Source organism: Gymnoscopelus microlampas (genome assembly GCF_963454915.1).
Source record: "Gymnoscopelus microlampas genome assembly, chromosome: 1".
In the NCBI taxonomy this organism is placed as follows: domain Eukaryota; kingdom Metazoa; phylum Chordata; class Actinopteri; order Myctophiformes; family Myctophidae; genus Gymnoscopelus; species Gymnoscopelus microlampas.
Genome location: NC_139962.1, coordinates 12,399,573 through 12,416,690, shown reverse-complemented (window position 1 = coordinate 12,416,690; position 17,118 = coordinate 12,399,573). Strand labels below are relative to the sequence as shown.

Sequence of the window (17,118 nt, the reverse complement as noted above, 5' to 3'; positions counted from 1 at the left end):
GGGAGCTCCTCCTTCCCATCCCTGCTGCAGGGCGCATAAGACAGCAGGTGTTTGAGCAGAGCCAGAAGGATTTTGAAGTACAAACATCACCCCAGCAATGTACTGGTTGTGGCTGTCAGAGCCATTAAGAAGGACATTACTGCACCAGACTATTTTACTTTACTGTATATACTGATCTGATATTAATTTACGTCACTTTGCTGTGTGAGTACATTGCTTTTATGTAATTTGTTCAGAATATTTTGCTCTTGATGTTTTGACAAAAACATCAAGCGAGAATGTTATTTCTTATCGTGATCTTCTGGTTAAATAATAATAATAATCATAATAATTATTATTATTATGATTATTATTATTACATATATTAATATTATATATGCATATTCTATATTTCTATCTCACAGGAAATACTATAAGGATACTTTCAGAAAAAAGTATAATTTGATGTCATATAAACTGTAATATGTAATAATGTTGCAGAAAGTGCAGGAGGTGTGTGCCATGCTACTGGAAGAGCCCTTCAGAAGTTGCCATGAACTTGTCAGTCCCCTGTCCTATATGGCCAGTTGCTCCAATGACCTCTGCCAGTAAGTTTAAATTGTGTTATGTGTCATATTTCATAGGATTATGTTTATTTGCATGGAATGTAGACGTTTAATTTATTACCATAACTTGTAATGGATCAAGTTTAACTGAAGGGCTTACATTTTGTTTAGTCTCCATTGTAGTCTACCAGTGGCTCCAGGTATGTCTTAAACAGGCTCAACTAAATGAGTAGCCCTCTGTTTTTTTTCTTTTCCCTCTGTTGAAGGTCGGGTCCCAACGGTGATGCGGTATGCCAGGTGTTCACTGAATACGCCCGGGCCTGCGCCCATGCTGATCACCCTCTACACGCCTGGAGGCAGCACATACCTCAGTGTGGTATGTTCACTCTACTTCCTCCCAATCATTTTTTATTGTCTCCGCCAGGCCGAAAGGCATGGCGAGAGAGTATGTTTTACCCTCTGTCCGTCTGTGTGTCCGTGTGTCCTGTCCGTCCGCGAGCAGCTAATCTCCGGCACCGTTGGCCCGGTCGCTGCCAAACTGTGCACACACACTCCCTGGATGCCAATTCAGAACCTCTGCCCCAAATTCTTCACATGGGCCTGTTATAGCGCCACCAGGAGGCCGATATGTGCAAAACCATTTTTTGATATTACTCCAACAGATTTGATCCAAACGTCATGCAAATCTGTACACAGTATCTCTATAGTCATGTGATCAACACGGATCTGTCCGATTTCCCATATTCCATCCTCTTTGCCTAAGGTTGAGGATTGGTCCGTTTTGAACAAAATGCCTCAAATTATGCATGCAGCTTGCGATTTCTTTGAGAAATTTCACACGCACGTTCCCACTAGGCCGAGGAAGAAATGCCACCCTTTTCACATCGGCCTGTTATAGCGCCACCAGCTGGTCTAATTTAGCTAAACACATTTTTGGAACAAAATGCCTCAAATCATGAATGCAGTGTCCAATTGCCGTGAAATGCCTAAGAATAAATGGAACCCTTTTCACATTGGCCTATTATAGCGCCACCAGGAGGCCACAATAAGGTACCTGACCTGGCAGAGACCTGTGCTCCGAGGAGCACTTTTTCTAGTTTACCATTGCTAATCCAGGGTTACTATCTATTTTAACACTTATACAACTTCACAAAATTCACTTGTGTGATTTTAAATGACCTACAAAGAGATCGCTAAGTATTCAGTATTAATTTAACTCTTAGAGTATGTGGAGCCTTACAGGTCTATTTCTTCGACTTAAATGAGTGTTGCACATGAAATATGCAGAGCAACATCAGTCAGGAAACTCTTTTCGCTGGTGGCCGACCATTGGTCAGCCTAAACTCCACGCTTCTATTCTCAACCAATCATATACACTCTTCACTAATAGAGCACCCCAGTTCAATGGGGGAGTTTGCATTGGTCATTTAATTTGCTTCTTTGCTGCATTGTCATGCTGCTGTCATGCTGCACTTCTAGAAATTGCTGCTCACCTTCCACCACCCTAGCTACCACCTGTTGTTTTAGACCTACTTTTATCTACTATGGGGGATTCGGAAAGGCCCCTATTTTTGTGGAGGAGATGTAGTGTGCTCCCTCAGACTACCTAAAAGCAGATACATTCATTACTAAATAAAATAAATGTATCGATAATTTTATATTTGTTCAAAATATTTTAATTCAATTTGTGAGTTGGCCTGACTGAAATCAATGACTTTTTACTAAGGTTTTATCATGTTATTTAAAATACTAAAGTGCCTGTTATATGCTAACGATTTTTTATGTGTCCTTCTGTCTTTCTTGTTGTGATCAGCAAAGCAGTGTCCTCCAGAGTTTCACTACAGAGAATGCATCAGCTGCTGCCCTGCCACCTGCAGCAGGGAGCGCCTGTGCATCGACAGCAAACTGCTGTGTTTGGATGGATGTTACTGCCCTGAGGGTGAGTTGTCTAATGAATCTACTGCCCTGAGGATGATCGAGTTCTCTTTTTCGATATCCTACATGTTTTGTAGGTTCTACCCTGTTTTTGTTTCGCCAATTGTAAGCATCTGTTGTTTTTACCGCCTGGATGTTGAGCGTTCGGTCTGATTATCTATTATACTGCTTTTATTCTTTCTACTGTTTAGACATGCTGTGTTGACTCCAAGACAAATAAATATCCCATGTGGAACAATCAAGGTCTGAACTGAAATTCTTGTTACCAGTCAATCCGTAATCCAGGTTTAATACTTATTTAATACACTGGCTAATTATGTCTAGGGTCTTCTGGCGTTATGAATTGAAACGTAAACGTATTTATGCTACAACCTCTCATTCTAACTATCTATCTATCTGGTTGTACACAATAGTAATACCTTGACATTTCCAAACACAGACATAAAGTTTATGGAATACTTTACTACTGAAGCTCCTCATGGTGCCTCGGCTCCGCTGCTTCAGGACCACTCTGAGTGTGCAGGTTTCACATAGACTGAAACTAATCTAAAAATGAAATGGTATGTGTAAATCTAAGGGGTCCTTAACAGTGGTGTCATGGAGGCCACGCGGAGTAGGACGGCGTGTGGCCAGTAATGTTTTCACGCGCAAGGTACGGTACGCTAGAACGTGCCCCCCCCCCCCTCCCCCCTGTAGATTCACAAGCCAAGTACCCAAATGGCTACTTTGCATAACAGGTTTACAAGTGAGTGTGAACATGTATCCTCAGATTCCTCACTCCTTGCATCTATAGGTTACACGATAAGCAACACAGCGTGCTGGCTTCAGTATGGCTGCTGCCAGTATCCTGTCTGCACGCAACAATGCCTCAGCCACCGTCAAAGAAGAGAAAGATACTCGTTCAAAGCAAATGTTTAGCTTCAGCTCTATAATTCATGGCATTCCTTGAATTTGTATTAGTTTAAAAAGACAAAAACTAAGCTAAAAAACATTTCCTATACAAACATGTTTCCTAATTTAAGGTAAAATTAAATGCGCGCGGTGTACGCGTGCTCCTTATCCTTAACATCGTGTATGTGCCCAACTCCACCGGCTCACTTGCTCAAAGGTGTAATTGCTCCGCTGTGGTCCACAGTGTCCCTGTCACATTTTCGTGTGTCCGTTTTCATCAGTTGTTCCTAAAGTTCTCTTTGTGCTGTCCTTTATCCTGTCTTTTTTTTCTCCCCAGGGCTGATCTATGAGGAGGGGAGCTGCGTGGTTCCGTCAGACTGTCCGTGTGAGTACCATGGCATGCTCTACCCCACCGGACAGTCTATACAGGAAGAGTGCAACAACTGGTGAGTGTTGTTTCATGTGTCACTGTATGGGACGTTAGCTGTCCCACTGTGCTGACTAGAAGAATCACCTCTGTGAGACTATAGATGACAGAGAGAGATCAAGACAAAGAGAGGAATTAAACACCTCCATCACATGCAGTGTACCCTGGGACAGTTTTAGACTCTCTGAATAGAAAGTCACCATTGAAAGGCGTTTTCCTCTCTTGTGTCAAATCCAATTCAAAGGGTTAGTTCTAAAACTATTGTCAATCTAAATAAGCGATATCTCATGTATGGATATATTGCTATAAAAAACATGCAAACACAGGAAATGGTCGACAATGACATGTATTGACGCTGGCCCTAAGGAGCTTTAGTTCAAGCAATCAACCTATTGAGCCTTTTTACTGTATATTCTGTTGACAGTCTGTCATTGTCAGGCCACCAGATGGAACATAATATGGAAAGCGGTAGAGAAAACTCAATTTGTCAAAATATCATTATGAAATGAAAGTTTAAATCTATCACTGCTCAGAAAATGTTTCTGTGATCATAGTCAGCTACCGTGAGTGGCATTATCAGGTCATTGTTAATACTTTTAATTAAATACAGAAGTGGTTATTCCCAGAAAAGGGTTTTTCTTTGTTTAGAGACATAATACAGTCAGTATCAATGTGACATAGACGTGAGAAATATGGGTTGGTGACCCAAATATTACTGGTCCAATCCTCAAGTGTTGAAGATCCTGAATATGGACGGTGAATGAGAAACACTCTTCCATCCCTCAGTAACTACCATCAAGTTGTCCTTTAGCAAGTCACTTAATCCTCAGCTCCTCAACTCCCAGTGGCCCCACTGTAGAAGACTGGGGTTGTACCGGGCAGCTCCCAGTGGCCAACAGTAGAAGGCTGCGGTTGTACTGGGCAGCTCCAGGTGGCCGACTGCAGAAAAACGGCGGTTACAGTGGGCTGTATGAATGTAAATACTGAAAAAACAGCATTCATGCTCTGTCCACTTTCCCTAGATCAGTGTCTCTCAACCTTTTTTTGTGCTCTGGACCACTAGCATTTTGCAAACAAGGACCACCACACTGCATCTCCCCAACAATATGGATATTATCTAGTATATAAGAAGGCATGACACTAAACATTTCTATTTTATAAATGTTTTTGTATTGATATTGAACATTAATGATCTTAAAGCCGGATTCATATTTAGTTTCTGGCTGGTGTCACGTGCCAAAAATAGCACAACAATCGCACTTTTTTCTCCCCACACTACGTCTATTAGTTTCTTACATTTGATGGAGTAATGCAATATAACACATTTATATGTGTTATAATATTTATTTATATAATGTGTTATATATTTGTGTTATATATTTATTTATATAATACATTTTTTTTAAAGATATTTTTGGCGGCCTTTTCTGACTTTATTAATAGGAGAGTAGGCTGACAGGAAATGGGGAGAGAGATGTGGGGGGTGACACAGCAAAGGTCGTCGGAACGGGAGTCGAACACGTGACACGCTGTCAAGCTGGATTACCAGCATATGTGGTATGCGCCTGGACCGATAGGCCAGCGGGCGCCCAACATTTCTTTTTTTCATATAAGTCACTATATAAGGCTGAGCCGACGACAGATAATGGAGTTCCAGAGATATTTCAGTTCAGTAAGACTAATACCCTAGGTGGGGTTGGTGAAAGGGCCTCTCTGTGTGGAGTTTGCATGTTCTCCCCGTGTCCCCTAGGGTAGGTACCCTCACAAAAACATGCAGTAATCCTGGTCTCTATACTGCCTCCCCCTGGTCAGCCGGGGCACCTGATGGAGGGGAAAGGAACTGGTTGGAATAACGTGTTCCTTCCACGCGTCTAACCAGGGAACCTCCCCCCTGTCAGGTGATAAGAAGCGGCTTCCTAGCTCATGCATTGAAGGAGGCATGAGCTCGGCTCTAGACTCTCCCTAGGCTGGCAGAGGGAGTGTAGCACCCAGTATTACTTAGACAATTGGCACTGGGTGAAAAAATGGGTTACAAAATCGTGGGATAAAAAAAATACTAATATTGAAAATAAGAGAGAAAGGAAACCTTTGTGAGAAGATCCATTTCAACTCGACTACTCGTTACCGTCATCGGTTACTAGAGCTCCCAGGCGTTAACTCAACCTCTTGCGAGGATAACACTCTGATCAGCGGTGCTCTGGGCATTCTGCCACCAGGCAGCTCTCCACACACTTGAACTAGTCATTACAAAAATGTGTTCGCCCCAACACCCATGGACCACCTGCAATTATGCCATGTACCAGTACCAGTGTACATGGCACTGGTTGATAAACAGCCGCCTAAGTAATGAAAGGAAATGCAAATGGTAACTTCCTCATGTATAATAATTCAGACACTGTCGCACACAAGTAGGCCTAAAACCCGGAGTTAACACCTGAAAGTGTAAAATTGGACCTATGATGGACCTATTTTACACTTTCAGAGTTAAATCAACACTGGATTTTACTGTGCAGGGTCCATAATGCTCTTTTTAATCTCAGACCAGTGCAGCTGGGTTATTATTCCGGTCTTCCATGAGGTCCTGTCAGTGATCCTGTGTGATTAGTGCAGGATTTCATATTCCCTGATCCACCTGTGGACGTCTCTGCTTTCTCTTCCTGCAGCACATGCGCGGGGGGAATCTGGAACTGCACCGAACACAGTTGTCCAGGTGCGTTCTCTTCCATCAACAGCGTGACATTGTACCATTCATTAAGAGTAATACCTTGTTTGGAGCTTTCGCGTGCACACAGTCAAATGCTCAGTGTTAATTTAACTCTGAGAATGAACCAAATGAAACCAAATTGACTTGCTTGTCCATTTTGGTTACATTTGTACTTTCTCAGAGTTACTGTACAAATGGATAAATGAACACTGAAGTTCTGTGTTCGTTCTATAGCCAAACATTCTATTGCTTAATAGTTTGTTTTCTAAATGCTTGCATACAGGCTTATCAATTTTTACTGATACTTTGCAACACATTTTGGAATGAGGCAATATATCTGAAAACTAATAACGTGTCATTATCAATCATTCATGTCATAATAATCATCATAATCATATATGTATATGTGTTGAGAACTGGTGATAGAATGTCAGCAGCGTTAGTCTCTCTTGATGAAACTCCTCACTCAACAAGGGTCTGGTGATTGTTAGTGTTACCAGCGCCGCCACGGACCCCCCAGGGATCCTTGAGGGGGTTAAATGATTGATAGTTAGGAAGCAAATGAGAGTGTACAAATGGAACCAAATTCCATATGTAAGTCCAAATACACTGCCTCATTCCAACATGCTGTTGGAAAGTAGATAAGTCACAAGGACCATGTAAATGAAAACTCTGAAGCCAAATCAGAGATGTAGTCCGTTATTGGCTTACTGACTGAGCATAAAGAAGTTAGGATATACAGTAAGTGGCTGTGTCAACGGTTGAGCGGTTAAGTCCTCCTCCGGATCCACGACGCCCTCAGTCGCTCTGGGACCAAATCCAGCTGCTGCTCTCTCCTTGTGCCTCCGTTTCCCACTCTCACGTCTCATATTTCGACCTTAATTTTTATCTAAATGAAGAACAGATACAATTTTGCCAAATACACTGTAAAATGATACTGTGTTAATTTAACTAGAAACTAGAATGTTCCAGTCCAGTGTGTCAGGAGTAGACATGATCAATGTTAAACAACAAGTTACAAAATGTGTTCCATTCCTACAGCATTTACACCACTGTTTCTCAATGTTGGGGTCCTTGAGGGGCTTCTAAGGGCTCCCTGGCTAAATGATTGATAGTTAGGAACCAATGTACCCTTACAGGTCTATAACTCAGAGTTTTTACGGATTTTACAGTGTGGCTTGGGGTCCAAGAAAGGGGTAACAAAATGGTATCAATTGGGGGTCCGTGGCCTAATACATATCAAATTGCATTAAAAATCACTGGTTTAAACTGTTGCCCTTTGATCACATTTGCATTGTTTTTGTCTTTTCACAGGAGAGTGCTCTGTAACAGGAGATATGTATTTCGATTCGTTTGATGGCCGGAGTTACTCGTTCCCAGCAACGTGTCAATATGTCCTGGCCAAGAGTCGCAACTCAGGGAGGTTCACGGTCACCATCCAGAATGCCCCCTGTGGCCCTGTGAGTCACAATGTTATTCAGTACAGAATGGTACATTACAGGTCTATTCTTACAGTTAACCCATTCAATCCGGGAACACATCTACAAATGTCTTCTAAGTCCTAACGGTTTTCTGAAAAACCACTGTTGCTATATCAGTGGTTCTCAAAACTTTTTTCATGTCAAGGACCCCCAAAATTATATGTATTTGGCCGCGGACCCCCATCTCAAAATATGTTGTTCCGGGGGGACCCCCAGAAGCAAAGATTTGAGTTAAAAATGTTCGCTTTAAAAATATATATATTCAAAGATTTGCACACATTTTCACAATTTTTCAAAAATGGCAGATCTACAAGCTCATAGCGCTGCGCTGTGAGCTTGTAGATCTGCTATTTTTGAATAGCCAAAGAAATCCAAAATGACACACATGCGTTCCCGGATTGACTGTGTAAAAGTTATCCCACATCAACAAAACATTTAAATTCATTAAATTGGTAAAAGAGAGTCACTTCAAAGAAGAACCTACTGTTATTCTACAGTGAATTCTTTAAATTTAAGTAAGAGAATGGAAAATATTTTAGCTGTTTCTTTACTCAGGATTTTGATGTGTAATGTATTTCGATTAATGAAGTCAAACTTTGTACCCAACAAGAGAGCAGTAATACACCTGCTGTAACACAAGTGGTACATAAGACACTTGGCAGGAAATTATAGATATTAAAGTGTTCAGAAATTCAACTGTGGCAAAGATGAAATACTAATTCAGCTGTACTGCACTGACGTGCCCAACATATCTGTAAATGTAAAAGTATTTACAATTAAATATAGTGACTGCAGTATAATATACACAGATATACATTTAATCGAGTATCAATTGTTAATTAAGTATTAACTACAATATATAGTATACTTTACTACACTATCAGATGATCTTCAGCTATCTATTATAACTGACAAATCAATTTACTGTATACTTCATTGTATGATGGTGTCACATCCCAAAAATAGCAGATCTAAAAACTTTAAACGTTTATACATTTTTCACCAATATAAACATGCCAAAAATAGGGATTTAACTTTAACTACAATTAAGTCTAACAGTTATTGATGATAACATGTATCAGGAATCTGTGTTCCATCTCAGCGACTGTGGGAAGTGAATCAAGAGTCAAGAGGGTTTATTTGTCACTTCTCACACAAGCATTTCGCTGCTTGTACCTGTATGGGTTATGACAAATGAACCCTCTTGATTCCAGAGATGAGTGATGATGGAATCCTCCTGGAAACGGCCCCGTCAAACTTTTGACAGACGGATAGAACATGAAAAGACAGTTTTCCTCTGAGCCTCCCGTTTCCCAGCCGGCCTTTGAGCCGCTGACAAGCCAACTCAATGCATGGGCAGCGCCCCCCCCCTGTATACGATGTCACACGCATCATCAGAGCAGATGGGCCCCTGCCTGCGCCATAATCCGAACAGCCAAAACCGACAAGACTACCTTATCTTGCTCCATGGCTTTGTAGTTGTAGAGGTGAGGAGAGGATGGCCGGGAGGGGGGTGTCAGGGGGGGTGGATGGTGTCTGTGTTGAGGAATCACTTTAGGAAGTGAGTGATGGGGAAGGGTAGGGGGGTAGCATGGCGGAGTGTGTGGGTGCAGGAGGGGGGTAGATGGACTTGGAGAGTCTTGGCCCGCGGTGCCGTGGCGCTCATGAAAGAGACGATTCATTGGGCCAGATCGCTTACTGTCTCTCCTCTCACTTCCCCCGACCGACACACTAACTCGCTCTAACTTAACCTTTTAAGACCGGGAACGCATCTGTGTAAAACATTTTTTATTTCTTTGGCTAAAAAAATAGTGCTATGAGCTTTTAGATCTACTATTTTTTGTTTCTTTTTTTGTGAAAATGTGTGCAAATCTTTGAATATGTATATGTTTTATATTTTTATATAACTTAAATCTTTGCTTCTGGGGGGGTCCCTGGAACAAAATATTTTCAGATGGGGGTCCGCTCCCAAATACATATAATTTTGGGGGTCCTTGACATGAAAAGGTTTGAGCACCACTGATATATACTGTAGCAGCATATGTTTTTTCAAAAAACTGTCAAAAAAGAAAACATTCTAGTTACAAATGTTTGCCTTGAAATTTTTTTTTAAAAGATTTGCACAAACTTTCAAGTTTTAAAAAAAATAGCCAAATAAATCTTAAAATGACACACAGATGCGTTCCCGGTCTAAAAGGGTTAAGAGACCCGGGCTCTGCAGTGAGACACCCCATCATCATCATGCCCCCATACTTCGCCCATTTCACCCAACTGACCGACCAACCGACCATCCCACAGAGACTTTAAGGTAGAGGTATTTCAGTCCAATCCAGTGAAGAATTCAACACACTTTGAAGAAGAAGGTCCCCCTCCCCCAGCATCATCATTTCAACCTCACTCATCATCAGGTTGTTTCGCATTCGTCGCCCCTAAGGACAAACAACAGCGGTCACTTTGTGGTCAAACTATCTCTTCTCGATTGCAGAACCTAGACGGTGCCTGCATCCAATCAGTTACCCTGGTCATTGATGAGGACCCAAGGACGGAGATCACACTGAGCCACCTGGGAGAGGTCTTCATGTCTGGACAATACCGCATCTCCCTGCCCTACTCTGACGGTAAACGCTCTATATCCACTGTCACACTCTCTTCATTGTCCACACATGTTGTTTTGGTGCTGCAAAGGGCTCGCCCCAGACAAGGGGCTAATATCTTCCAAGGGACATTGTTAGGTCAACACAATGTGACTTGTTGGTAACACAATGTTTCGGAACAACATCCAGCATAGCCCTGTGAACCTAACCCTTGGATGTTCGCATAATATGCTGGACTTTGTTCAGAAACACTGTATTATCACTGTGTTATCGGTCACATTGTGTCGCACACAACAAGGTCCCTCGGAGCATAGTCCCCTTTGCTTGTCAGTGGTTTCATCCCTGTGCTGTTCTCATGCTTTTGTAGGTTTGTTTGGAAATGTGTCAGAAAAACCCTGTGAATCATCTTGTCGCCCCAAAGGATCTGGCATGATTAAGAGAATGATTCTACAAACCTTGTTATATGACACTTGTTTTGAATGTCTATTAAGATTGTAGCCAAATAGTAAAAAGAAAAACAAGCCAGTAAAACTCTGTTAGTAGCCAGTAGCATTAGTAAAAATAGGTCATTGTTGTAATCAATTAGCAGGTCACAGGTGATTATCATTAAATGACAACTGCAAATGACAAAACCTGTCATGAGAATTATGAATAGAACCCCTGAACTTGTGTTTATGCAGAGTTTACCCCATGCTATGATATGGTTAGAATCTTGTCAGATTCTAACCATATCATAGCGAAAAGGCAAATCTCTCCTCTCCTCTCCTCTCCTCTCCTCCAGAGGTGTTCCACATCCAGGAGCTGTCGTCCATGTTCCTCCACGTGAAGACGTCTCTGGGCCTGGAGCTGCAGTACAGCTGGAGCCAGTTCCGTCTGTACCTGCAGGTGGACGGGCAGTGGAAGGACGACACGGTGGGTCTCTGTGGCACCTTCAACGGCAACATCCAGGACGACTTCCTGTAAGTGCACCCCCTGTGGTCGGGATGACCCCTGACCTCTATTCCCCTTTATCTCGTTGGTTCTCAAAGTGGGGTCCGGGGACCCCCAGGGGTCCTTGAGGGGGTTCCAGGGGGTCCCCAGCAAAATGTGTGAATATAGCAATACAATAATTTTAACCTTTTATACTTTGGCTATTCAAAAATAGCAGATCTACAAGCTTGTAGATCTGCTATTTTTGAAAAATTCTTGAAGATTCGTGCAAATCTTTGAATATATTTCTTTTAAAGCGAACATTTTAACATAAATCGTTGCTTCTGGGAGTCCCTGGCACAGCATATTTTCAGGTGGGGGTCCGCGGCCACATACATATCAATTTGGGGGTCCTTGGCACGAAAACGTTTGAGAACCACTGCTACCAACGTCTCTGAGCTGAGCGACGGTGACGGAGTGAGAGGAGGACAAACAGGGAATGACGTTAACGATAAAGGGAAAAGTAAATGACAGAGTTTGATGAAACGAGAGAGAGAGAGAGAGAGAGAGAGCGAACAAGAGAGAGACAAGGGCGGGGGGACGAGAAAATGACAGAGTTTCATGCAGGCAGAAAGAGAGAGAGAGAGAGAGGATACTCTTGTTTCAGAGCCAGAGAGGGAGGCTGTGGAGAAGTGCTCTCTGCCTCTCTCTCTCTGTAATGCACACTGGCCCGGGCGGCTCAGCATCAAACAGCTGCCCTCCCTAATCACCTCTTTTAGAGGGGACAGCTGAGCGCCCAACTGAGATGGCCGCGCCTGGACGTGCCACCTCCACAAGGAATTTACTGTTAGCTCGAATAGGAGAGCCACTGTAGCGCCCCAGTAATGGCTGCCATAAAGGGCGGATGTTTGCTCACAGCCGTAAGTGGATATACATCAAAGTTGTCCGCTAAAGTGCCAGACGTAGAGAGCCGCATCATGCTTTTTGAAACGGGGGATGGGGAGGCGGAATTGCAATCACGCAGTAGAAAGTGATTGATTAAAACACCCCCTTTTTGTTGGTTATTGACAGCTACATGGCAATTTTGATTTAGTACTTCAATATTAAGGTGTTCACTGTGCTCTCCAATTTCAAAAATGTGCGTTCAATTCAACATTTAAGAATGAATGATGATCATTGAGATATTATTGGCTCCAAGACACCTGAGTAGCAGGTGAACATCCTCAAATGAACGGTGCAGATGAATTGAAAGCATACAAAATATATATATGACAGTTCAATCCGATTATGATTCTTTAGTAAACAATTCAAAGCATCATGGAAACTCTAATCACCGTTATTCAGTTCAATACAATACAATTATTCTGATCAGATGAATCCATTTCAATACATACACAAATTCACAAATTCACAAGTGGAACTAATTTACTCATAGTGAAAAATAGTAGTAAGCTTCATGTTCCCAGCACATTTATTGTCCATATTTTCCGACATTATTTTGACATTCATTTGGTTGTTTAAAAAAATGGGGGAAAGAATTATCAAAAACGAAATGAAAAAAGTCTAAATTAGAATTTAGTACTGTATGATGACTAATTAATGGTCCTTGGGAGAACATTTTAATTTCAGGATTCGGAGGACCCTGCATGCTGTGGTATTAAGGATTTAAACAAATCTGAGATGTAGCTAGGAGCCAGACATAGGCTCCTAGCATAGGCTCCCTAGCTCCTAGCTAAAATAATAGGCTTACTATTAGAGAAATAATAAGATTGGAAATTGATGAGGAAATTCCTTTTAATTGATTTAAAAAGTAAGAAAGAATTGTAGAATTAGCCAAACAAGAAAGACAAATCTGGAGATCAATGATAAAAGCAAACCAACCAAGAAGTAAGGCAAGGCAAGGCAAGACAAGACAGTGCAAGGATTTAAGGATTAGAGTGATATGCTCCACTTGCTTGGTATTAGTAAGGAGTTGAGCAGCAGCATTCTGTATCAACTGAAGAGGAATCCATGGACAATTTTTTCAAGATCCAGCTGAGACATAAGTCCTTTAACCTGTGCTATATTTTTGAGGCGGTAGTAGGCTGACTTTGTGATTGTGTTAAGGTGGCTGTTTAAATATAGGTCTGAGTCCATGACTACGCCAAGGTTTTTGACTTGGCTAGAGGTTTTTAACATTACCGATTGAAGTTGGGCGCTGACTTTTAATCTGTCTTTCGTGGCTCCGAAAACTATTGCTTCAGCTTTGCCTTTGTTTAATTGAAGAAAATGTTGGCACATCCAATTGTTGATTTGTTCAATGCATTTACTCAGTGTTCGTATTGGACCATAGTCGGAAAGTAGGAAAGATCTTGGAAAATGCCTGGAGATGGTTTATCAATCCATGGGAACACAAACTCCACTCCCCCATGTCATGTCATGAGCACAGCTGCGCCATCCTAGCCACGAAAAAAATCTCATTCTCCCCGTGGTCTGGTGACAGGATATCAGATTACATCACAGATAGAAAGCAATTGGACCCTACCTGCTTGACCCCCTCACTTTGAGCACAGGTGCATCAGAGACCTGTGTGCTGTGATGCCCACCTCCCCCCACTCTCCGCTCGCCCTGGTACCCCCCCACCCGCCTGCCCCCGACATACAGTTGTCTGGACATGCTGCCACCCGTGTATCAAACTCCTGATGCATCTCTGATTTATGATATGTCAGTGAAGAGATACGGGGAAGGAAGGGCAGACACAGGTTTGTTATGTTCTCAAGAACCCGTGTCAGGCTGTCACGCCTGACACAGGTTATTGAGAACATAAAAAAGTTGTGAGTGGGAACAAGTTGACTCTCAACACTTGTTTGTGATGAGAAGTTGGATAATGGACTACATTGGAAACAAGGGCTTTTGTGTCATCCTTTTAGTAGAGCTTTCTTGACTGTACTGCCGTACTGTTATCAAACATGATTATTTAGTATTCAATCAATCGGAAGTTGGTGAGCCACGGTAAAGATAACCCTGATATATGGCACATGCAGGGATAGTACAAGCGTTACTGGGCTCCTGGATCATTTTGAAGAATCAATGTAAAGCTTCAACCACCATTTCCTATGGAACTGCAAGTATAATATATTGTTCGGCATTGAGTGCAATGTTCCGCACAGATCGTGTAATTCCATTACAATATTGTGCTCATATTTTGTTTTGATTTGGTAAATGCAACCACACCTGTCTACTGTACCAGGCCACTGAGAATGTCCATTAACTAGCAGTTATCACATTTTAATTGATTGTTTCTTTGATTGTGATTTTGTGTGAATATAGAGAGGAACCTACCGGTATACCAAGTCAGATCCCTTGTATTTCTGAGTGTAGCCTAATTGGCCAATATGGTTGAATTGTTTTGAATAGTGTTGTAATGGAGCTCTGTCTGTCTGTCTGTCTGTCTGTCTGTCTGTCTGTCTGTCTGTCTGTCTGTCTGTCTGTCTGTCTCTGTCTCTGTCTCTCTCTCTCTCTCTTCCCCTCTCTCTCAGCTCTCCATCAGGTATGATAGAGAGCACCCCGCAGCTCTTTGGGAATGCCTGGAGAGTTTCATCAGCCTGCGCGCAGAGCCATAGCCCGCTTCAACCTGACCCCTGTGATACTCACCAACAAGCTGGTATGTACACTGCCCCCCCCCCCCCCCCCCACACACACACACACACACACAATGTAGGAAGGGGAAAAACAGCACAGTATTATGTAAAATGAGGGGGAAATGTTATTTCTTTCCCTTGAAAAATTAAGGGAAACAGTTAAACGTAAAAAAGAAAAAAGTTTAAAAAAGAGACTAAATTGGTTACCTTCCCACTCAGCATCCTACGCCACGGAGATGTGTGACATCTTGAACCAGGAAGTGTTTTCCGCCTGCCACGAGTACATTAGCCCCGCCCCCTTCCAGCATCAGTGTCGTGCAGACACCTGTAAGTGCGGAACGCCCTGCCTCTGCTCAGCGCTGGCACACTACGCTCGCCAATGCCGAAAGCACTCTGTGGTCATCGAGTTCCGAGCCCACGTTGCCGACTGTGGTGAGTGGCCTAGTGGTCAAACTGAGAGGGCACATGTCCCCTCAGATTTATTAACTCATATCTCTCCCATGTAAATCAATTATCGATCATTGTCAATTCAGTTAGTATTAGGTTAAATTAGTTATTAGGTCAAATTAGTAGTTTAGGTCCTATGTCCTTGATCACTATTGATTTGCATCGTGTGAATGCTACCGTATGTGATCTTGCATTCCCTTGGAAATTTGGGGTGTCCAAAGTGGGTCCAAAGCAAAAATCAGTTTAACCACTTAAACCTATACTGTATATCGGCTATTTGAAAATAGGCAATCTACAAGCTTACAACGCGACACAACGCGTTTTGAGCTTGTAGATCTGCCATTTTCAAAAGATCTTGACATTTTTGTAACATTTCTGAATATTCTATTTTTAACAACACAAATTGTATATGGGGGTCTGTGGCCAAATGCAATTTGGGGGTCATTGACATGAAAAAGTTTGAGAACCACTGGACTGTCCTACCTACCAGCAAGATGTTACAGTACCAAATCATGTTTAGTTACCTGGCAATTTGAAAGTTAGCAAACACTAAAGTCTGTTTAATACTCTGTTGACGTGTCATATGAACTGAAAAAAGGGTCGACGTGACTAGGGTCCACACTTTTTTCATTTATGTTACTTCTGCTGTACATTCCCGACATGGTTATAAGTATAAATTAAAGGTGCTGTAAATTATTATAATTAAAGTGTTAAAAGTGTTACATTAAGTATTAAATAGTTTTATATTTTGAAAGTAATCATTGCTATAGAGTTTGTGTTCAGTAACAGAGGTCTTCCTGTCTCTCCAGCTCTCCCTGGAATTGGAAATGGAACACTATCAAATTTAAGCTGATTGGATGAAATTGGTGTTTGTGTTCCAACTGAAAATGTATTTTCTGTTTACTAAAGAGTTGGAGAGACGAGACTGAACAAAGGAGTCTCCCCGTCTCTCTGCTATAGAGTCTATAGCATTGGTTCTCAAAGTGGGGTCCGGGGACCCCCAGGGGTCCTTGAGGGAGTTCCAGGGGGTCCCCAGCTAAATGATGGATAGTTAGGAACCAAATGGACCCTTATGGGTCTGTAACTCTGAGAGTATACAAATGGAACCAAATGGACCCTAACAGGTCCATTTGGTTCCATTTGTACACTGTCAAAAAGTTAAATTAAGATTGATTTTAAAATATAAATTGGGGTCCCAGAGATAGAAATGCCATTAAATGGGGGTCCGTGGCCTAATGCCAGGGCCGGCTGCTGCTATAAGCAATATAAGCGGTCGCTTGGTCGCTTTTAAAACATTTTTTTACTTTCATATATGTCATGTATCTCCTATCCAACAACTACGTTATTATTTTAGTATGCAATAAAAAATGACATAATGATTTTATAATGGGGGTGTTTGGGGGGGGGGGGACCAAAAAAAAAATCTTGCTTAGGGCCACGAAAATCTTAGGGCGGGTCAAGATTCAGCCAAACTTTAGGCAGGCGGCTGTTGACTGATGAGTGCTGGTTCATGTGCAAGTGGTTGGCACTTGGCAGCATATATGTTTTTGTTTGCCACACATGGA

At 42.1% G+C, this 17,118-nt stretch overlaps 1 protein-coding gene across 1 annotated transcript in view; it reads left to right on the top strand.

Annotated features, from left to right (window-relative positions):
* The window catches only part of otog (otogelin), a gene marked incomplete at its 5' end in the record, with an annotated part of 86,053 nt that overhangs the window by 16,200 nt on the left and 52,735 nt on the right, over positions 1-17,118 (top strand). The window contains 10 exons of the mRNA XM_084053802.1: positions 481-587; positions 812-921; positions 2,359-2,484; positions 3,709-3,817; positions 6,462-6,508; positions 7,817-7,962; positions 10,469-10,601; positions 11,359-11,536; positions 15,005-15,129; positions 15,326-15,538. Of these exons, the coding sequence (XP_083909928.1) occupies positions 481-587; positions 812-921; positions 2,359-2,484; positions 3,709-3,817; positions 6,462-6,508; positions 7,817-7,962; positions 10,469-10,601; positions 11,359-11,536; positions 15,005-15,129; positions 15,326-15,538 (1,294 nt within the window). The remainder of the gene's footprint in view (positions 1-480; positions 588-811; positions 922-2,358; positions 2,485-3,708; positions 3,818-6,461; positions 6,509-7,816; positions 7,963-10,468; positions 10,602-11,358; positions 11,537-15,004; positions 15,130-15,325; positions 15,539-17,118) is intronic.